Raw genomic sequence first — 24,079 nt, 5'->3', positions numbered from 1 at the left:
CTGGGCTGATATGATTTTCCACCAAATTTAGTGAAGAACCCACTCAATTGGCAATCCTGTGTTGTGAAAATTAGTGTTGGAACACTCTCATACACGGGAAATTTGAGTGCGGGTGGAGCTCGCAGCGAGCGTTTAGCGCCATCAGCAAATATGCCTAACGCTCGCTGCGAGCGTTTAGCAATGAAAGGGTTAAAAGAGACACCCCATTGGGCTGCGAGACTGCACCTGAGGGGATAGTCGTGTCCGCACCGTGCGCAAGGAAAGGGTTAATAAGAAGTTCGATTACAAAATGCGCGGCGTTAAACTCAGAAGCATTCAATGCGTTAAGGACTTGGGGATCAAAATCGCGTCAAACCTCAAATTCTCACAGCAATGCATCAATGCAGCAAATAAAGCGAACAGAATGTTGGGCTTTATTAAACGAAACTTTTTATTCAAGAGGAAAGATGTAATACTTCCACTCTACAATAGTTTAGTCAGACCCCACTTGGAATATGTGGTACAGTTTTGGTCTCCCCACCATGCAAAGGACATTGCTAAATTAGGTGTTCAGCGTCGGGCAACAAAAATGATCCCTTCCTTGCGCAACAAATCCTACGAAGAAAGGCTTTCCACCCTTAACATGTTCTCTCTCGAGAAACGTCGCCTCCGAGGAAAAATGATCGAATGTTTTAAAATACTTAATGGTTTTACGAATGTAGACAGATCAACATTGTTTATGATCGATGACACTTTGCGAACGAGGAACAATGGCATAAAACTCAAATGTAGACAAGTAAATTCAGACTGCACCAAATTTTTCTTCACCAACGTTGTAATGCGAGAATGGAATAAGCTCCCACCATCAGTGGTCCAGTGTAACACGATTGACTCCTTCAAAAACAAGCTCGACCGTCACTTCCTTCAACTTAATATTAACTAGAGTTGAAATGCAACGTTTTGGAGCCTTCTGATTAATGTAGAATCACTTAGGTTTAAGGACAGACCACCTAGTCTGGACCATGGGGTCTGTGTGGTCTGATTTTCTATGTAATTCTATGTAAATCTTTATCCTCTTTCTTTCAGTCTTTTTCTTTCTTTGTCTCTATCTTTTTTTTATTTGTCTTTCTTTCATTCTTTTTCTTTCTTTTTTTGCTTCTTTTCTTTCTCTTCTTTTACTTTCTCTTGTTTTCTCTTTCTTTCTTTTCTCTTCCTGTCTTCCTGAGAGAGAGAGAGAGAGAGAGAGAGAGAGAGAGAGAGAGAGAGAGAGAGAGAGAGAGAGAGAGAGTGTGTGTGTGTGTGTGTGTGTGTGTGTGTGTGTGTGTGTGTGTCACCTGTCCTCAGGGGCTGACCTCACACTCTCATCAGAAGAAATTTTGGGGCGGTTAAGACGGGGACGAGGAGGGTCGAGGAAGGCAGGTACAGGGAGAGTGAGGTGGCTATGGATGATGAATTTGTAAAAATTTGAAAAGATTAGAAAAGCAAAGAGCCCAGCTCTGGCGTCCGAGAGACAATGGCCACGACTGTACACACAGTTACACAGTTCAATACATACATACATACTTTTACAAATTTACGTGATACATACATACTACATAGTTACTATGTAAAATAATCTCCTTCCTTCTGCACTTCCGGAAAATTCTTGACACATTAGGTTTAGTAGATTTGAAAGGAAATGAATAGAAGGTGTAATTTTAGGAGAAAATTAGCAAGCATTAATTAATTTTCTTCAACTTTGCAAGCTCTGTACTCTGTAGTCTGCATTGTGATCTCAAAGTCTTTGACTCTAATGAATGAAATATATCTGCAACATCCTCTTTGTGTGGTGTGGATGGAGATGCGAATGTTTATTTCAGCACAAATTCGGATGCGGATGTTTCATTTATCAGAAAAGCAGATGCGGATGCGGATGTGAAAAATTATGCGGATGTTCCGTGGATGCGGATGCGGATATCCAATACATGACTAGTCTAGCTCTATTAATAGCCAAGATATCACAAAATTTGTCTTTAACGGTGGCCATCTTGGACGCCATTTTAGTTAAAGTCTAATATGCAACTGCTTTGGACAAAATTATCTTCACTTACTATGGACAGTATTTTTGTCTTTTTTCTTCCAATTATCTGACCCATAACAGTAGGGCTCAGTCAGATGAGTCGGCCATCTTGAATTTTTGCGTGGCCAGCGGTATGTGCTTTGAAAGTGAGGTTTGAAGAATACATGTACCAAATTTCATGATTGCATCACCATATGAATGATTGTTTCACTTATCTGCTTCACTATTAGGTTTAAGGACAGATCACCTAGTCTGGACCATAGTGTTTATGTGGTCTGAATTTCCATGTAAATTCTCTCTCTCTCTCTCTCTCTCTCTCTCTCTCTGCTCAAGAGTATGCAGCGATAGTTTCAAATTGGTTCAACGTGTTCAGCATCCTTGAGAACCCTGTAGAACTGTGGGATACCTTCAAACGTGAAACTCTTCAAACTGTCAAGGAGTGCAGTGGAGAGGACCCAATGTCTAAGAGTGGATTTGCCCTGGCAGAGAAGCTGGAGAATATTGAGGAGAGTCGCACTGCCAGGCTTGCTGGGAATCAGGACCAATATAGGGGTCTGTCATGTAGGACAATAGCTCTTCTGAGGAGAAACAAGGAGAAGTGTGTCAGGAGTCTCACTGAGGAGATCGAAGGCCCTGAAGAAGCTCCTCTCCTAGCCTTCCTCATGGGTTAGAACTATCGGAACAGCAGATAGCTGTCTTGTGTTGGACATGGATGGGTGGAGGGCTAATTGGGTTGAGTACTCTGAGCAGTTGTGCAACCCAGACCCTACAAGTAGGCAGCTTCCAGCCACTGGACTGCAGGTGGCAGATGTTGGTCCCCATCAATGAAAGCCTCTCTTGATGAGGTCAGAGAGGTTGTGGCAAAGTTGAGGGTGGAGAGGCACCTGGTATCTGTGACATCTGTGTGGAGCTGCTCAGAGCTGGAGGTGAGGTCATGATCCATGGGTTGCATGCAGTATAAACTGTTGTATGGCAATCTGGTGCCATTCCTCCTGACTGCAAGATGGGGCTGGTCATCCTCATCTGGAAAGGGAAAGGGGATGCCACCAGGACTGCTACAACTTTTTTTTTTTTTTTTTTGTTTTCACGTCTTTGCCTGTTGCCACCTACAGTGGTATTGCACTGCTGAGTCTACCAGGAAAGGTGCTTGCCATTTATTATTGATGCAAATTTGCAACCAGCTGCTGAAGCTGCAGAGACCTCAGCAGTCCTGGTTCATGTCTGGCAAGTCGCCAATTGATCATATCCTGGCGCCTCACGTACTGGTGGAATGCCAATGTGAGTTTCGACGGGATGCTTGCAGCCTATGTCGATCTTAAGGTGTCTGATTAAGTGTATTGTGAGGCACTCTGGGATCTCCTGCAACTCAATGGGATTTCTGCAGGAACCACTATTCTATTGATTGGCCTGTACTCTAGGACGGAAAGTGCTGTAAAGTATGTGTGTGGGGTGTATGTATAGCTTCTTTCCTGTGAATGTGGGGTTGAGGCAGGATTGCATCCTTGCCCCATCACTTGAATCAAAGGATATCGCTGGAATGACTTTGTGTCAAACCAGTGACTGCTCAGTGAGACTGATTTGACCTCTATTACCTGCGTAGTTTGTCAACAGCAACTCAAGCTATATGAACGTGTGGCACACTACCCAGAAGCCGTCCCTGCTCACTGAGATGTATCTGTAAGAGACATCCCCGAGTGGAGGAGGCCAAAGGGACACCCACAGAGTATGTGGTTTAAACAAGTCAATAGATCCTGGCATGAAGTACTTGGGATGGGACAGGGGCCTGCATGGAGACTTGCCCAGAGGAGCCCCCAGGTTTGGGGTTGTAGGGTGAGCAAGGTGACGCACCCCTGTGGCCTATGCATCCATTGACTGATTGGTTATTTACAGCATCATTTCTGACCACCCCCATTATGGAGCTGTCTGATAATGATTATTATTGTAAATGTAAGAGGACACATTATTTTATGAAAAGGAAGGGGGAAGAGATTACTGTTTAAAGAGTTTTTTATTACATATTTGAGAACTGACAGGCACCCTTCTCTCTAAGCTAAATTTCTAAGACGTCATTACACATTGAAATCAATCTTGACTCACTCTCCCTTCGCTGAAATCTCCATCTTGGGAGATTTCAATGTTCACCACCAGCTCTGGCTTTCATCCTCTTTCACTGACCAGCCTGGTGAACAAGCCTACAACTTTGCTCTCCTCAACAACCTACAGTAGAGCAGTTGGTTCAGCACCTTCACATATTCCCGACCATCTTTGAGACAGACCCAACATACTAGACCTCTTCCTTACCTCTAACCCTTCTGCTTACTCTGTCAAACTGTTCTCTCCGTTGGGCTCCTCCGATCATAACCTTATTTCTGTATCCTGTCCTATCGCTCCTGTACATCCTCTGGACCCACCAAAGAGGCGATGCTTCTGGCATTTTGCTTCAGCTCGTTGGGAGGACCTGAGGATGTAGTTTTCCGATTTCCCGTGGAATGATTACTGCTTCCAGGAGAGAGACCCCGCTGTGTGTGCCCAGCGAATAACAGAGGTGATTGTCTCTGGAATGGAGGCATACATTCCACGTTCTTTTTCTACTCCTCATGCTAAAAAGCCATGGTTTAATCATGCTTGTTCTCGTGCTATTAACTCTTTCATTGCTAAGCGCTCGCAACGAGACTATTCCCTCAGGCGCACTCGGGCACCCCAGCGGGGGAAGGGGATCTCTTTTAACCCTTTCCTTGCGCGCGGTGCGGACGTGACTATCCCCTCAGACGCAGTCGGGGAGCCCAATGGGGGGTCTCTTTTAACCTCTGTATCTCAAAAACTATTCATCACAGCTAAAAACCAAAAACACCATTGGAAAGAGTAGGTCCAGATCTATAGGAGTTGGTTATGTATGCCTCTCTTGCGAACGTACATGCATGTTCAGGGAGTGTTAAATGTTAACACTTACGTCGGTGCGTGCGTGATGATCAGCCATACTGAGGGAACTGCAGACATCTTTTCTTCAGATTCAGGCAAGGGAGTATTGCCAACTGCAATATTTACAACTATTTGGTCAAAGAATCAGTCAGGTGATAGGTGAAGCTATGCAAAAATGCCGCTATATTGGGCATGAACATCCACCAAATTTAGTGAAATCCACTCAATTGGCAATCCTGTGTTGTGAGAATTACTGTTGGAACACTCTCATACGCGGGAGATTTGAGTGTGGGTGGAGCTCGCAGCGAGCATTTAGTGCCACCAGCAAATACGCCTAACGCCTGCTGCAAACGTTTAGCAATGAAAGGGTTAATCGCAATATCTCAAAAACTATTCATCACAGCTACAAAACATAAACACCATTGGAAAGAGAGGCCAAGATCAATAAGATTTGGTTATGTAAGCCTATCCTGCGAACGTACAGGCATGTTCAGTTTTTTTTTTTTTTGCTGTGAGTGCAACTAGCACTCGCAGCGAGCTTCTAGCACCACCAGCAAGTGGCGCTAGTGCTCGCTCTTTTAACCTCTGTATCTCAAAAACTATTCATCACAGCTAAAAAAACAAAAACACCATTGGAAAGAGGAGGCCAAGATCTATACGATTCGGTAATGTAATCCTCTCCTGCGAAAGTACAGGCACGTTCAGGGGGTGTTGCCTGTGAAGACGTACATTTATACGTGCGCGATGGTCAGCCGTATGGCAACTACTGTAGATCTCTTGATGATGGGGTGCTGGCAAGGTAGTATTGCCAACTGCAAAATTTACAACTAATTGGTCAAAATATCAGTCATGTGATAGGTGAAGCTATGCAAAAATGCCGCTATATTGGACAACAACATCCACCAGTTGCTCGTCCGTAGATTTTCTGCGCTAGGCTGACATGATTTTCCACCAAATTTAGTGGAAAACCCACTCAATTGGCAATCCTGTGTTGTGAGAAATATTGTTGGAACACTCTCATACGCGGGAGATTTGAGTGCGGTTGGAGCTCACAGCAAGCGTTTAGCACCACCAGCAAATACGCCTAACGCTCGCTGCGAGCGTTTAGCCATGAAAGGGTTAAAGATAGAGAGGCAGCTCCTACTAATCATGAACTTTACATTTCAGCCCGGAATTGTGCCAAATCTATTCTCCGACTTACCAAAACCTCTTTCATCAATAGAAAATGTCAACACCTTGCTTTATCTAATTCTTCCCGGGACTTCTGGCACCTAGCCAAAAATATCTCCTCCAATTTCACTTCTTCCTCTTTCCCTCCTCTTTATCCCTGACAGCAGCACCGCAGTCTCATCTACCTCTAAGGCTGAACTCTTCTCTCAGACTTTCTGTAAGAACTCCACCCTGGACGATTCTGGGCATATTCCTTCTACTCATTCCCCCTCTGACTCCTTCATGCCTGTTATTAAGATTCTTCATAATGATGTTTTCTATGCCCTCTCTGGCCTCAACTCTCAGTAGGCTTATGGGCCTGATGGAGTGCCTCCTATTGTCCTTAAAAACTGTGCTTCTGTGCTGACACCCTGCCTGGTCAAACTCTTTCGTCTCTGCCCATCAACATCAACCTTTCCTTCCTGCTGGAAGTACGCCTTCATAAAGCCTGTGCCTAAGAAGGGTGACCGTTCCAATCCCTCAAACTACCGCTCTATAGCTTTACTTTCCTGTCTATCTAAAGCTTTTGAATCAATCTTTAACCGAAAGATTCAAAAGCACCTTTCCACTTCTAAACTTCTATCTGATCACCAGTATCGGTTCCACAAGGGGCGTTCTACTGGCGATCTTCTTGGTCATCCTCTCTTAGCCGTTTCAGTGAAACTTTCTCTATTGCACTAGACATATCGAAAGCCTTCGATAGAGTCTGGCACAAGTCTTTGTTTTCTAAACTGCCCTCTTTTAGATTCTATCCCTCTCTCTGTTCCTTTATCTCCAGTTTCCTTTCCAGACGTTCTATCTCTGCGGTGGTAGACGGTCCCCTAAACCTGTCAACAGTGGTGTTCCACAGGGTTCTGTCCTATCACCCACTCTCTTCCTGTTATTCATCAATGATCTTCTTTCCATAACAAACTGTCCTGTCCACTCATACGCCGACGACTCCACTTTGCAATATTCAACTTCTTTCAATAGAAGGCCATCACAACAGGAAGTACACGACTCCAGACTGGAGGCTGCAGAACGCTTAACCTCAGACCTTGCTATCATTTCTGATTGGGGTAGAAGGAACCTTGTGTCCTTCAATGCCTCAAAAACTCAATTTCTCCACCTATCAACTCGACACAATCTTCCAAACACTTAGGCTGGGTTCACACAAGACACTTTTAGTGGTCAGTGGCTGCCACAAAAAGTGGCCACCACAAAAAATGGTCGCCACGAAAAATGGTGGGTAGGTGCACCATGCACACGAGCCACTCAATGGCGGCCACTAATGAGGTCAGCACGTGGGGTTATGGATCTCATAGAGGCAGCAGCTGTCTGTGCTTACTTGGCAAAAAGTGCTGAAGAAAGTACTGCCATGGATTCACCCCATATATACTTTGCAACAAACTACTGCATGTAGCATTCCACACATTATTTACAGAGCTAAAGGAACACGATAATTTTTTTACTACTTCAGGAGGTCACAGGATAGGTTTAATCATCTTATGACAATAATTGGTCCACGTATAACACGGCAGGATATCAACATGAGGAATTGTGTCCCAGTAGAAGAGAGACTTGCGGTAATTTTAATATAAGACTGAACATGAAGAATATTAAGTCACATTAGATGTAATTTATTGACATAACTCAGCAGTCTTTGCAGTTACATAACATTTTCCCCTTTCTACTTCCGGGTAAATAAAACTACCACATTCAGTAATTAATCCATACCAGAATAAATTAATATGCAAAACTGTGAAACAAAATAAAACATTAGTTATGAAAGCATATGAGCTTATCCGTTATATCCTGAGCACAAGTTATGCGTGAAGGTCATACTTATACATCATTATGACAGTTAAAATTCAGGTGTTCAAGTGTTGAGACAGAGGGAAAGCGGCGGGTGGCAGGGTGGTGGCCACCGATAGTGGCTCGTGTGCACGCTGCCATTTGAAACAACGGTCTCTATCCCCGGCCACTGTGGCCGGCAACAGTGGCATGGTCAGAAAATGGCTCCGCCCGCCACAACTCTCCACCGTTTTGTGGTGACCACAAAAAAGTGGCCCGTGTGCATCCACCCACTGAGATGTGTTTGTTCTATTTTGACCATTATTTTGTGGCGGCCACTGACCACTAAAAAGTGGCTCGTGTGAATCCAGCCTTATCCCCTATTCTTCGACAACACTCAGCTGTCACCTTCTTCAACACTAAACATCCTCGGTCTATCCTTAACTCAAAATCTCAACTGGAAACTTCACATCTCCTCTCTCGCTAAATCAGCTTCCTCGAGGTTGGGCGTTCTGTACCGTCTCCGCCAGTTCTTCTCCCCCGCGCAGTTGCTATCCATATACAGGGGCCTTGTCCACCCTCGTATGGAGTACACATCTCACTTGTGGGGGGGCTCCACTCACACAGCTCTTCTGGACAGAATGGAGTCTAAGACTCTTCGTCTCATCAGCTCTCCTCCTACTACTGATAGTCTTCTACCTCTTAAATTCCATCGCGATGTTGCCTCTCTTTCTATCTTCTATCGCTATTTTCACGCTGACTGCTCTTCTGAACTTGCTAACTGCATGCCTCCCCCCCTCCCGCGGCCCCACTGCACACGACTTTCTACTCATGCTCATCTCTAAACTGTCCAAACCCCTTATGCAAGAGTTAACCAGCATCTTCACTCTTCCATCCCTCACGCTGGTAAACTCTGGAACAATCTTCCTTCATCTGTATTTCCTCCTGCCTACGACTTCAACTCTTTCAAGAGGAGAGTATCAGGACACCTCTCCTCCCAATATTGACCTCTCTTTCGGCCACCTCTTTTGATTCTTTTTTTTTAGGAGCTGCGAGTAGCGGGCTTTTTTATTATTGTTTCCTTTTTTTGTGCCCTTGAGCTGCTTCCTTTGTTGTAAAAAAAATAAATAAATAAATAAACGGCAGTGGCTGAGTGGTCAGTGTGTGGACTTGGTGAGCCCATGGACCTAAGTTCGTGTCCCACCAAAATACGCTGATTTTTCAGGCCATCGCCGAGTGGTGAAAGATTACCCACATGCTGCCAAGATCTTCAATCAATCCTAACTTCAGCAACAATTCAAGTGGAGCACCAGGGGGCAGCATGGGCCAAGAAAGTTATATAGCACAGCAGCCACAATAAATAAAATTTACCTGCTCCACCAAAGGGCCGGGGTCATTGAAGAGGCCCCTCAAGACAACCTACCGGTGCTACAGGCAGCAAAAAATAAATAAATAAATAAATAAATATATAAATAAAAATAAATACATAAATAAATTAATGAATACATTTGGGGATTTATGAGGATTCCAACACTATCATTGGATTTTTCATACGACCAGAAGTTCTTGAGAAAATGGAGGAAAACTATATTTTTCTATCTATCCTGTTCTCTCCAGTAAAAGAAACAGCTCAAGGGCAGCAAACAAAACACAACGGGCAGGTCAAAGCAGTCAAAATAGAAATCAGTTTTGTCTGGAATAGAGTTTTGATAATAATAACAAACATGACTATTAGCACACCTATTTGCTGTCTGGAAGAGCTTCGCCAGACGCAATAATAATCATAATAAATATCACTAAGTCTCTCTCCCAAACATTCTGCTGGAGTTTTTTTTTCACTTTTTCCATCATCACCATCACTTTCATGAGAATCATCATCATGCTCTGTACAAACGGGTCTCAAAATCTCTTCACTTGATAATTTCTTAGCCATATTTTCTAACAGTAACAGTTACTGGTCCCTGCGAATAAAAAAAAAAAAATTGTATCACGGCACGATCACTTTACATCAGAGGTAAGAATAAATTTCACCAATTTTGTCTGACAACTGTAATCTAGGCTTACCAGGCTCCGGACACAATTTAAAAGGACGACAGCCCACGCTCACAGGCTGCCTGCTGAGAGGCAACTATGCCACGGACAATTATCACTTCAAATCCAACAGCACGAGAGAGTTGAGGATTAGTTTATTTTATAGGTCTAGCTTGGATCTTTGATGCGAAAAATGTTGAAGCGATTCTGAGAGATACTTTATTTTTGGTGAATTTTTAAAAATGTTTTGACCCAATTTGAGTCAAACGCTCAGATGTAGAAGATTCCGTTTTGACGTGAATCGCGTCATGGTGCGTGAAAGGGTTAACCCTCTCGCACACCGTAAGTTTCCAATAAGTTTTTGTTCCACTCATCATGCATTTCTCAGGCCCGACCAGCCTTTTTTTTCTGACGCAATACTCTACCTTCCTGCACGTATTTTACCCTCACACATATATCATACCCTAATAAATTTGGTATCAATGGCTTCATAAAGACTTGTACTAGATAATGCACAAATAAAAATAGAGAAAAATATATATAAACAATACAAACTCGTTTCAAGTCTCCGTATAGAGTATTATTGACAATAAATCCTAAGTACCAATTCTTCCCCACTCGCTAGCTTGAAATTTTGTGGGCCAACTTTTTAGCCGAATATATGTTTCAAAGCAGAATTTAGTAAGGATTTTTATGGTATCCTCAAAATCCTCATACGCCTATTAGTTCCCAAGTTACGCCAAGAAAACTATTTTTTCCTCCCGTCAGAGTAGGCTAACAAATAAAAATTGCTCAAAGCTCCTCATCTACGCTCCTAAGGAAGGTTGCCATATGCTACCATTAAGAAACTTATCCCAACAAATGACACTCCCAAATTTGACGCACTTTCACCGAAAACTTAATTATTAATCAATTTTTTAACTTTTATGACACGTTTTGCATCATCGTGCGCCAGGACCTTTTACCCTTTGAGCGTCATCATGCACGAGAGGGTTAATAGATTTATAATAAGGCAACTTGGTATTTTTTGGCTAATGTTCCTCCTATTGGGACCCTAATTGGGTATAGAGTTCTTTGAACTCTTCAGAAGGGCTGGTATTCTTAGCCTGTGATAATAATAATAATAATAATAAAATAAAAATAATAATAAAATAATAATAATAATAATAATAATAATAATAATAACATAATAATAATAATAATAATAGTAATAATAATAATAATAATAATAGTAATAATGCTGATGATAATAATAATAATAATAATAATAATAATAATAATAATAATAATAATGAGCAAGACAACTATGAGGACACAGTATGAAGTTGATGAAGGGAACGTGCTGAAATGATGTCAAGAAATTCAGTTTCCCTTATAGAGGGATAGATGCCTGGAATGGATCAAGGGAACAAGTTGTGATGGCAATGAGTATAAAACAATTTAAGGGAAGACTGGACAATTATAGACATGGAGACAGGACCACACATGCACCTCAGGCCCTGTTCACTAAAACTAGGTAAACACACACACACACACACACACACACACACACACATGGAATGTTAAGAGAGAGTGAGAATAATTTTGATGGGTGATTTTAATTGCAAAGAGGTAGAAAGGGAGGATTGGCAAACGCAGGGAACAGAAGAGTCGTGGGGAGGAAGACTCCTGCAACTGGCAATGGAACATGTGCCGACGCAATGGATTAAGGAACATACTAGATTCAGGAAAGGAGAGGCATCAAGATTAGACCTGGTTTTTAGCAAGGAACCGGAAGTAAAAGAAAATATTAAAATAGACTGCCCAATAGCTAAGAGTGACCATGCGATTGTGGAATTTGAAGTAAAAGAAAAGAGAAGGATTGACCGAAAAGAGGATCATAAAATAGGGAGAAGAAACTACTCTAAGGCAGACTTTGTTAATATGAAAACTTTTTTTGAGAATGCAAATTGGAGTGGGCTGTACAAAGCCAGGAGTACTTAAGACAAGTGGGAGTGAGTTTTTAAAGCTGTACAAAGAAGCCGAGAATAGATATGTCCCAAAGGTAACCAAAAAGGATGTTGGTAAAAAGGAGTGGTTTAACAAAAGATGTGAGGCGGCTAGAAAAAGAAAGGAGGAAGCTTGGAAGGGATGGAGGAGACGAGGAAGAATCAACGCGTGGAACAATTTCAAACAAGCAAGGAATGAATATACAAAGATTAGAAGAGCAGAAAAACGGAAATATGAAAAAGATATAATCGACAAATGCAAAGACCAACCTAAATTATTTCATAGACACGTGAACGGCAAATTAAAGAATAGAGAAACAATCGATAAACTGAAAATGGATGGAACTACATATGAAGACCCAGCAGAGATGGCAGTAGTGATGAACAACAGCTTTCAAAAAGTTTTCACAAAGGAAGACGAATTCGTACAACCACCGGGCCAGGAAAGAGGAAGGGTTATGCAGGAGATACAGTTAACAGTGCAGGAGGTCAAGGAAAGCTTGAACAAGCTGGATGTAAGAAAGGCGACAGGGCCGGATGGAGTATCAGGGTGGATCTTGAAAGAATGTAGTGAGCAACTTGCAGAGAAACTGCACTCCATAATGAGTGCCTCCCTGAGTGAAGAAAGGGTACCACAAGATTGGAAGAGAGCAAACATAGTACCAATTTATAAAGGAGGAAAGAGAGAGGACCCATTAAATTACAGACTGGTATCACTCACTAGTGTGGTTGCGAAGATATGTGAGAGGCCAGTTAAAAACAGGTGGTCGGATTTTTTAGAAAATGAGAGAATTATCTCGGATTGCCAGTTCGGATTCAGGAGAGAGAGATCATGTGTCACCAACTTGTTATGTTATTACTCAAGGATGACAGATTTAATACAAGAGAGAGAAGGCTGGGGGGATGGAGTGTACCTGGATTTGAAAAAGGCATTCGACAAAGTACTACACAGAAGACTAATTTGGAAAATTAAAAATAGGGGTGGAGTGGGTGATGGACTTATTAAGTGGCTGGAGGACTTCCTAACTAACAGGGAAATGAGGACAGTAATCAGGGACAGGGTTTCCAACTGGTGCCCAGTGAGGAGTGGGGTCCCACAAGGTTCGGTGCTGGCGCCAATAATGTTTGCTGTTTATATAAATGATATGGTGGACGGAGTGACCAGCTATGTGAGTTTATTTGCAGATGATGCAAAGCTATTGAGACGAGTCAATGATGTGAAACTGTGAGGCACTGAAGAGGGACGTGGACAAAATATGGAAGTGGAGTCGTACATGGGAGATGAAATTCAACCTTGGGAAATGTAAAAAAATAGAGTTTGGTAGGAGTGGTAGAAGATGTGAATATGATTATAAGATGGGAAGTGAGATAATATGCAGAGGAATGGAAGAAAAAGATTTGGGAGTGACTATTTCAGAGAACATGTCACCGGACAAACACATCAACAGGATAATGGGACAAACTATGAATTTGCCGAAGAACATAAGGACGGCATTTGTGTATTTGGACGAAGAGATGATGAAGAAAATAAGTTACAATGATGAGGCCAAGGTTGGAGTATGCAGCAGTGGTCTGGTCTCCTCACGAAAAGAAGAATATAAGAAAGCTGGAGAGAGTACAGAGAATGGCAACTAAGATGGTACCGGAACTTAGGGATTGGACTTACGAGGAGAGACTTAATAGCATGGGGCTCACAACCCTGGAGAGAAGAAGAGAGAGAGGAGACCTGATAGCGGTGTACAGGGTGGCGAGTGGGGTGGAGAATCTGGACAGAGAGGACCTGTGTGTGTGGAGCGAGAGAGAAATAAGAGGACATGGGAAGAAATTGAGGGCGACCACGTGTAGGCGAGATGTGTAAAAGTTTAGCTTCCCAAACAGAAGCATTGAGCTGTGGAATGGACTGGAGGAGGAGGTGGTTTGTGCAAGAAACATTCATGATTTCAAGGAAAAGTTGGATAGGAGAGGATATGGAGACTGGACAGTGCGAGCGGAGCTCTTTTCCCATATGTCACAACTAGGTAAATACAACTAGGTAAATACACACATCAGAAGAGGAAAAAGAGGTGTTTTTTTTAAGAGTTCTGGGAGAAAGGATAAAGAAATGGTATATAAGGGAAAAGCCAAAAGAGAATGATGTAAAACTGATGAGACATATAAGAAACAGTAAAGACTGTGAAATTCTGCAAGATGACATGAATAAGATTTGGGAATGGAGTATAAAATGGGAGATGGAATTCAATGTGAAGAAATGTCATGTAATGGAAATGGGAAAGAGTGAAGGGAGACCAAAATGGACATACAGAATGGGAGATGGAGAAATATTAAAGAAAGTTCAAAAAGAGAGAGATCTGGGAGTGACAATACAGGATAATCAACAGTCTGAGAGTCATTTTAATAGGATATTCAGAGATAAGTATAGAATGGTAAGAAATATAGGATTAGCATTCCACTACATGGACAAGGATGTGATGAAAAAGCTAATAACCACTATGATTAGACCAAAATTGGAATATGTGGAGGTGGTGTGGTCCCCCCATAAGAAGAGAGACATAAAAAAACTTGAACGAATACAAAGGACGGCAACAAAAATGGTTCCAGAGCTGGAGGGATTGTCATATGAAGAAAGGTTAAAGGAAATGGACCTGCCAACGCTAGAACAAAGAAGAGAAAGGGGAGACCTAATACATATTTATAAATAACTGATTAAAATGGAAGAAGTAGATAATGAGGAGTTACTACTAAGAGAAGGAATAAACACCAGGAACACAAGAGAACGCAGTAAAAAATTGAGGAAGGGGAGATGCTTGAGAGACAAAGAAATATAGCTTCCTGCAAAGAAATATAGAGGTTTGGAACAGACTAAGTGAGGATGTAGTATCGGCGAAGAGTGTGCAAAACTTTAAGGAAAAGTTGGACAAATACAGATACAGAGACGGGACCACATGAGCATAAGCCCAGGCCCTGTAAACTACAACTAGGTAAATACACACACACACACACACACTCTGATGGCTCAGTCTGTAAAGGGCTGCGCTGGCAGGCTTCACAGCTTGACAGGGGGTGGTTTGAGCCCCGCTCAGGCCGGTTTTCTTTACGCTGACTAGGAGTGGTTACTGTACCCCCTTGAGCAAGGGGGATAGGGTGTGTGGTGTGTGACGCCCTGGCAGTACCAGAGATCGACTAATGAGCCTTGCAGTTGTTCTAATCGGGAGCGTACTTGCTGGCGATTGCGAGTACAACTCGTGATCAGGCCATGGTGAAATACACACACACACAGACTATGAGCCAATTTTGCAGTCACTTCCTTTTGTTGGGATCATTAACAATGAGTGGTGATCTCCACCACTAGCAAGAAATCTGATTTCACAGTTGTCTTTCGTGGCATTTTCTTTGCATCAGAACCAGTGATTGGAACCTTTAGTAATGCAGTTCTGGTAGCCAGGGGGTCCCTAATTGAGCATATCAAAGCAATTTATTATCAAATAACAAATTCTTGCTCTCATATGGTTATATATTATTGCTTTAAATAAGTGTTAAAATTATTAAACACAGCAACATGTTGCAGAGCTTCAATAGTACAAGAAAAATATTAAAAGAACTTGAATGACTTGAACTCACTTTACCAGCTGACCAACAAATGTCTTAAATTTGAGGAGACATCCAGAGAACTATCAGCTGTGATGAACATGAAACTCATTTATCAAATAAATGCAATTTGAAAACTATGCATAACAATGCACATACTTACTTTTGTTTTACAAAGAGTAATTTCCGCTATGACATCAGATGGATCAAGCAAATGAGAGTGAGTGATCTCATGTTTTTGAGCTGGAAGCCACACCTGCACAGTCTCTCCGTGCTCACCTCCCAAAGTCTGAGGATCTGTGAGACAGTAGAAGTCAGTAGTTAATGAAACACATAGCCAATATACATAGTTTGACTCTACACTAATAAAAATTTGAGGAATGCTTAAGAGATACAATGATAAAAATTAAAATAAAATCCTGTTTGAGATTCAATACATTTACAATTCATCTTGTGAAGTAACTTTTTCTGATGGCAAGTTGTTTGAATTTTTCTCTTAATTTTTATATTTTAATAAGTGGTGAATTATTGCCAGTACTGGTAGTTCTTGAGTTACGACGTCTATGACTTACAACCGTTTGCACTTATGACCAGGTCAATAATATTAGTAATACAGTAAACCCTTGATATAACGGACTAATTGAGGGGAACTTAGTCCGTTAATGCCTTAAGTCCATTATAAGCAGCAGAAAATTAAAAACACGTACAATAATACCGACGAACCAAATAAACATAGGTATATATTTCTTTTTATTGTGTATGTTGTATGCACAATGTCTGCATAGCTGCTCAGCAAACTTGGCGACGCACTTTGGCTGTCAAGTTGGCAGTGGGGCTCTACGGGGGGGCCGTATTTTTACGGGTATGGGTATAATTTTACAAGTTCGCCTACTCACACTGGCAGACGGAACGGTTAATTTTTTTTTTTTTGTTTGTTTTTGTTTTGGTAGTTTTTGGTGTTATGAAATAATCTGCTAACTGTTTCTATCGGAAATCATTAAATCACTAAATGATCGATTTTTTAATGCCTGTTGTGTACACGCCTCCGCCCGCCGCCACAGCTGCAAAATAGCTCGCAGAGAGAGGTTCAACTAGCTTACTGTTTCTATATCTCACTCACTGCTAACAAAGATCACAACACAGCTGGGCGTTCACAACACAGCTGGGCGTTATCGCAATAAGTTATCGCGATACTTTATCGCTAATAACAAAATCGGGTTATCGGCCATCCGATACTTATTTAAATATATATCGGTATCTTCATTACTTTTGTAACCAAACTAGCAATAATCGCTACTTTTTTCTGCCTCTTGGAAAAAAAAAAAAAACGTTGTCTCCTCCCTACTGCACATGCGTGGCCCGGGCGCCCGGTGTTGTAAGAAAAAACTTTGAGGTATGAAATATCTTCGGTGAAGAGATTTCATACTTAGATCATCAACATTAAAACACAAGGTTATTTTTTATGTTACACTCAAAAATCAATATATCAAAGAGAAAAATCATTTAACTTTGCCCAAAAAATTATTATTCACTGCCTCAAATTTGATATTCCATATTCGTTTGTGAGCATGCCATGGTATTGAAGGCACCCAGTGTTGTGTTATTTGGTGTCCCATCATCAAAAGCTGGCACTTTTGTTTACAAACACTGGTCTCTTGTGAACTGCGCATGTTCAGACCAGTAAGCGTAGCCCTGTACAGTCTCACAAAGCTTTTTAACACATTAAGAGTTGCTGGAAGGCTGAATCAGACATACAGTACCACCATCCTTGCTGTTTCTAGAACGACACTCTGTACATATAAATACAACTCGTACAGAGTGTCGTTCTAGAAACAGCAAGGATGGTGGTAGTGGTACTGTATGTCTGATTCAGCCTTCCAGCAACTCTTAATTACGGTTAAAAAGCTTTGTGAGACTGTACAGGTTTACGCTTGCTGGTCTGAGCATGCTCAGTTCACGAGAGACCAGTGTTTGGGCGCTTTTGACGGTGGGGACGCCAAATAACACAACACCGGTTCAGGCGTTTCTAGTATTACCATCCATGTGTACGTGTCAACGTGTAGTATTCAGGTTTTGTAAGTTTTCTAAAATACAGATAATGAAAATTTGAATTCATCTGATTTTTTATTTGAAATATCAATATAGTATCGTTTTTGCCTATCGGACTTATCGCTAGTTTGTATCGGAATTGTGGATTTATATCGGGTATCGGTTATCAGTTATCACCTATAATTGTGTCTCCAGTTAACGAATATCGGTTATCACCGATAAGGTTTTCCATTATCAGTTATCGGTTATCGGGAATAAGGTTTTCTGTTATCGTGCCCAGCTATGGATCACAAGTGGACAAAGTAGAACAAATCCAAGCAAATTAACGTTTTTTCCTGATGTGTATTTCCCAAGTGCGCATGCATGGTGGACAGTAGAGTGACTTATTTCTGCGAAGAGGTATTTTTGCAACACCAGCCGGCGTAATGGGCCACCGCCGCCACCACCCTGTCCAATCTTGTGCTTCGTATTTATGCCACCCCACCCCGCGTGCCAAATAAATTTAAACTAACAAAACTTAACTTAAACCTTGCCTAACCTACGTAACGGGCGACCCCTTTAACCCTTTCCTTGCGCACGTTGCGGACGCAACTATCCCCTCAGGCGCAGTCGGGCAGCCCAATGGGGGGTCTCTTTTAACCTCTGTATCTCAAAAACTATTCATCGCAGCTAAAAACCAAAAACACCATTGGAAAGAGGAGCTCCAGATCTATAGGAGTTGGTTATGTATATCTCTCTTGGGAACGTACATGCACGTTCAGGGAGTGTTGAATGTTAACACTTACGTCGGTGCGTGCGGGATGATCAGCCATATTGAGGGAGCTGCGGACATCTCTCCTTCAGATTCTGGCAAGGGAGTATTGCCAACTGCAATATTTACAACTATTTGGTCAAAGAATCAGGTGATAGGTGAAACTATGCAAAAATGCCGCTATATTGGGCAAGAACATCCACCAGTTACTCGTCCGTAGATTTGCCGAGCTGGGCTGATATGATTTTCCACCAAATTTAGTGAAGAACCCACTCAATTAGCAATCCTGTGTTGTGAGAATTAGTGTTGGAACACTCTCATACACAGGAGATTTGAGTGCGGGTGGAGCTCACAGCGAGCGTTTAGCACCATCAGCAAATACGCCTAACGCTCGGTGCGAGCGTTTAGCAATGAAAGGGTTAAGCTGTGTCAGTACCAACACTCACAAACACTTGGCTATTTTCCATTATATTAACGTCCACTTGACTGATGCATAAGACTTTCTTGTGGTGTAAATACCTTCTTTATTTGAATGGAAACCACAAGGAGGAAAATATTTCATCAGGTGGGCTGAAAAGACCACAGTAACCATAGGATGGGACAGCAGATAAAGGGAGGAGGGTGAGGTGGCTAGCTGACACTGTTGTAGTTACCGGGCGCGGTTTGGTCAAAAACTTTTCTTGGTCAGTCCCCATGGATTTCTGACCCTCTGACCTTGTCCGTTATATCCGAAATCCGTTATAAGCGGGTCTGTTATATCGAGGGTTTACTGTACTTGGTTAACTAATGAGCTGACATTTCAAATATCCAGCTGTGGGTAGAGCAGCGGTTTGTTTACACAGTTCCCGTGCTTCCTACCAAGCTAACCGCTAGACCTAACAGTCTGCTAGAAATATGGCATCCACAACAACAGCCCCTCACAATATTCCTGCAGCAGCTCATATAGCAGCCATTTACTGGAAACAGCATTTATAGCTGAATGAAACATTCACAGAGGTAAGAAGATGTAGCAGAGGTGATATTGTCCACTGATTTAAGGGGAGTGCCTGGGGTTGATTTTTTAACAAATATTTTTTTTAATCTGTAATACCAGGAAGTTAGGTTAAGAATGGAATGTACAAAGGATCACAAAGGTAGATGTTAAGTATACATTTTTTTATATTTTTTTTTTATATATGTCTTGGCCTATAGCGCCGGTATGCTTCTTCCCAGTGGATCCTGATGGTCGGTCCAAGGCTTCTTCCCGGTGGGTCCTGATGGTCGGCCCAGCCCGTTCTGGCGCAGGTGAGTGTTTATAGTGGCGCCATCTTGCACTAGCTCATGCTGCCCTCCCAGAGCTCATCTTTAATCCTAGAATCTAGAGTCCGGGTTGATAGGTGGTCTTCTGGACAGCATGTGGGTAGTTTTAAGCCACTCGGCGGCGGCTGAAAAATCCCAGCTTTGTGGCACCGGTCGGGGATTGAACTCGCGTCCTCCTGAACGCGTGGCCGTCACGCTATCTGTTCAGCCACCGCCTACTACCGTATGTATTACTATGTAAGTATACTTAACCTCTACCTTTGTGATCCTTTGTACATTCCATTCTTAACCTAACTTCCTGGCATTACAAATCCATGAAATATGTTTTTCTCGCTCAACATGTTGGGGATACCATGAAATATTAGGTAGTAGTTTATTTTTTCTAGAATTTAAAGAACAGCGTCCCTTTAAGACATTTATATGCCCCGCGCTATTGTGCCATAGCATGACTTTTTTTTTTTTTTTTTACATTGCGGCCTATTGCGCCGGTAGGCTTCTTCCCGGTGGATCTTGATGGTCGGTCCAAGGCTTCTTTCCGGTGGGTCCTGATGGTCGGCCCAGCCCGTTCTGGCGCAGGCGAGTGTTTATAGTAGTTAGGCGGTCTACAAAGATCTTGGCAACCCAAGTCTCCTCAAAAGATGTTTGAAGGGTGCTACCCAGAACCCCAAGAGTCTTTGTATTCAAAGGTTTGGATTAGGTGCCGTAAAGTCAAGTTTTCAGGCCTCAAGAGAGTTGAGTTCAGAGTGAAACATCCTTTGGATACACAGGTGCAAATATCATCATGCATCTCCTTGGGACTGAACCAAGACTACAGGAATCTCTGCAGTGGATGGACCAGGAAAGAGCCAGACATGCAACACCCAAGAGGAAGACGAAAAAAACAGAAAAGAAGGACGAGGCAAACCAACCTGGAGTTCTAGGATAAAATCTGGCTACAATGAGGAAGGTGGCACCTTCTGATACCCTCACCCTTGAGTGAATAATATCTTTATAAAGGGGGAACCACATACCTTATCCTACTTCAGAAAGTAAACAAGGTATGAACAATAATATGTGAAGATTTCATGCCAATCAAACAAATACAAATGGCAGGAAAACAATCTAAGAGCCAGTATCTCAAAAAGTTGTTTTTTACACTTTATTTTTTTTTACAAAATAGACAAAAAAATCTGAAAGTCTATTGTAAGGTATCAATGAAAATCACAACTAAAGTGCAATTTTTTGTATTTATAAAATTTTCAATAATGTAAAAAAATAAATGAATAAAGGAATTCAATGTGAAGAAATGTCATGTAATGGAAATGGGAAAGAGTGAAGGGAGACCATAATGGACATATAGAATGGGAGATGGAGAAATATTAAAGAAAGTTCAAGAAAGAGATCTGGGAGTGACAATACAGGCTAATATACAGCCTGAGAGTCATTTTAATAGGATATTCAGTGATACGTATAAAATGGTAAGAAATATAGGATTAGCATTCTATTACAGGGATAAGGATATGATGAAAAAGCTAATAACCACTATGATTATACCAAAATTGGAATATGCAGAGGCAGTGTGGTCCCCCATAAAAAGAAACAAAAAAAACTAGAAAGAATACAAAGGATGGCAACAAAAATGGTTCCAGAGCTGGAGGGGTTGACATATGAAGAAAGGTTAAAGGAAATGGACCTGCCAACACTAGAACAAAGAAGAGAAAGGGGAGACCTAATACAAATTTATAAATTACTGATTAAAATGGAAGAAGTAGATAATGAGGAGTTACTACTAAGAGAAGGAAGAAACACCAGGAACACAAGAGAACGCAGTAAAAAATTGAGGAAGGGGAGATGCTTGAGAGACAAAGAAATACAGTAAACCCTCAGTTATCCGGGTGCACCATATCTGACCTCGCCCGTATCCGGGAGTTTTCGAAAATGTGATTTTTTTCCAAAAAATAAAAATAAAAATTGTCGCGCGCCGCCAAAAGTCGTTCAAATTGCCCGTGCTATGCCTCTAAGCTCTGCCCTGGCGGTGTACAACACCACCACGGTAAAGAGATTATCTTTACCTTGCGCACCACAACACAACAAGCGCCCCGCACGCCATTGTTTATGTTCACCATGGCCCACTTAATTGCTTTTGTGTGTGTGCCCTACCTTCTCCAGGCATTGCTTTGCCTGTGTGTGGTGTTTGCAGCACTTACCATGGCGCCGATGTGTGTGTGTATATATATATATATATATATATATATATATATATATATATATATATATATATATATATATATATATATATATATATATATATAGGTCAGGTGTACAAGCGTTAATTACCCCGTTAGGAGCGAATCTTAACACCCGCATCCTTGGGGCCATGGCAGGTGCTGACCAGAGCCCTGCAATGCCCCAACAATATTTCTTACGTTGTCACTAATTATCATTTGCAAGAGACGCCACGACACCCAAGCATTCATTTTGGATGGTGAAAGGCTTGCCTACACTGGCGTAAGCACAGATAATGTAATATTGCAGAAAACAGTCCGGGGCGGTGGGGCAAGGCGGGCAGTTTGACGTAACCCGTAACATTTTTTCGTTTTTACGGCTATAATACATCCTTCCTGCACTCGTTTCATATAACCACATGTGCACAGGCATAAAGGGCTGACGTGGGTGTACGAACGTGAGCTTAAGTAGCTCCATTTGTGAGATAATAAAGATATATATTCTCAGGGTGAGCGGGGCGGGGTGGTGGCGGCACGGCTGAAATGTAACTCGTAACATATTTTTCTTTTTTATGACTATAACATATCGTCCCTGCACTTGTTTCATATATATACATATGCGCGGGCGTGGAAGGCTGTCGTGGGCTTTTGGGCGTGATCTTAAGTAGCTTCACTTGAGCCAATGATATATTAACCCTTTCATTGCTAAACGCTCGCAGCAAGCGCTAGGCGTATTTGCTGGTGGTGCTAAACGCTTACTGTGAGCTCCACCCGCACTCAAATCTCCCGCGAGAGTGTTCCAACACTATTTTTCACAACACAGGATTGAAAATTGAGTGGGTTCTTCACTAAATTTGGTGGAAAATCATATCAGCCCAGCGCGGCAAATCTACGGACGAGTAACTGGTGGATATTCTTGTCCAATATAGCGGCATTTTTGCATAACTTCACCTATCACCTGACTGATTCTTTGACCAAATAGTTGTAAATATTACAGTTGGCAATACAACATTGCCAGAATCTCAAGGAAAGATGTCTGCAGTTCCCTCAGTATGGCTGATCATCACGCACGCACTGCCGTAAGTGTTCACATTCATCACTCCCTGAACGTGCATGTACGTTCGCAGGAGAGGCATACATAATCCTATAGATCTGGGCCTCCTCTTTCCAATGGTGTTTATGGTTTTTAGTTGTGATGAATAGTTCTTGAGATACAGATATTAAAAGAGACCCCCACTGGGCTGCCTGACTGCTCCTGAGGGGATAGTTGTGTTCCGTCCCACCAGCAAAGAAAGGGTTAAATGCGGTAGGCCAAAGTTGGGTTTTCGGGTCCGAACACTTAACCTACACCATATCCGGGTTTTTCCCATAACTGGGTGCCCCATGGCTCTATTAACCCAGATACCAGAGGGTTTACTGTATAGCTTCCCGCAAAGAAATACAAAGGTTTGGAACAGACTAAGTGAGGATGTAGTATCGGCGAAGAGTGTGCAAAACTTTAAGGAAAAGTTGGACAAATACAGATACAGAGGCGGGACCACACGAGCATAAGCCCAGGCCCTGTAAACTACAACTAGGTAAATACACACACACACACACACACACACACACACACACACACACACTCTGATGGCTCAGTCTGTAAAGGGCTGCGCTGGCAGGCTTCACAGCTTGACAGGTGGTGGTTTGAGCCCCGCTCAGGCCGGTTTTTTTTACGCTGACTAGGAGTGGTTACTGTACCCCCTTGAGCAAGGGGGATAGGGTGTGTGGTGTGTGACGCCCTGGCAGTACCAGAGATCGACTAATGAGCCTTGCAGTTGTTCTAATCGGGAGCGTACTTGCTGGCGATTGCGAGTCCAACTCGTGATCAGGCCATGGTGAAATACACACACACACAGACTATGAGCCAATTTTGCAGTCACTTCCTTTTGTTGGGATCATTAACAATGAGTGGTGATCTCCACCACTAGCAAGAAATCTGATTTCACAGTTGTCTTTCGTGGCATTGTTTCTTTGCATCAGAACCAGTGATTGGAACCTTTAGTAATGCAGTTCTGGTAGCCAGGGGGTCCCTAATTGAGCATATCAAAGCAATTTATTATCAAATAACAAATTCTTGCTCTCATATGGTTATATATTATTGCTTTAAATAAGTGTTAAAATTATTAAGCACAGCAACATGTTGCAGAGCTTCAACAGTACAAGAAAAATATTAGAAGAACTTGAATGACAT

General features: G+C 42.1%; 1 protein-coding gene across 3 annotated transcripts in view; it reads right to left on the bottom strand.

Annotated features, from left to right (window-relative positions):
- The window catches only part of LOC126995368 (histidine protein methyltransferase 1 homolog), an 82,596-nt gene that overhangs the window by 50,504 nt on the left and 8,013 nt on the right, over nt 1-24,079 (bottom strand). For all 3 annotated transcript variants that reach the window (XR_007750217.1, XM_050854862.1, XM_050854861.1), the window contains exon 3: nt 15,707-15,840. Coding sequence is in view for 2 of the 3 variants with exons in the window: in XM_050854862.1 (XP_050710819.1) it covers nt 15,707-15,840 (134 nt within the window). In the remaining variant the exon portion in view is untranslated. The remainder of the gene's footprint in view (nt 1-15,706; nt 15,841-24,079) is intronic.

The sequence above is a fragment of the Eriocheir sinensis genome, chromosome 8, assembly GCF_024679095.1.
Source record: "Eriocheir sinensis breed Jianghai 21 chromosome 8, ASM2467909v1, whole genome shotgun sequence".
Taxonomy (NCBI): domain Eukaryota; kingdom Metazoa; phylum Arthropoda; class Malacostraca; order Decapoda; family Varunidae; genus Eriocheir; species Eriocheir sinensis.
Note: the sequence above shows the minus strand (reverse complement) of the source record. Positions and strands in the feature narration are given on the sequence as shown.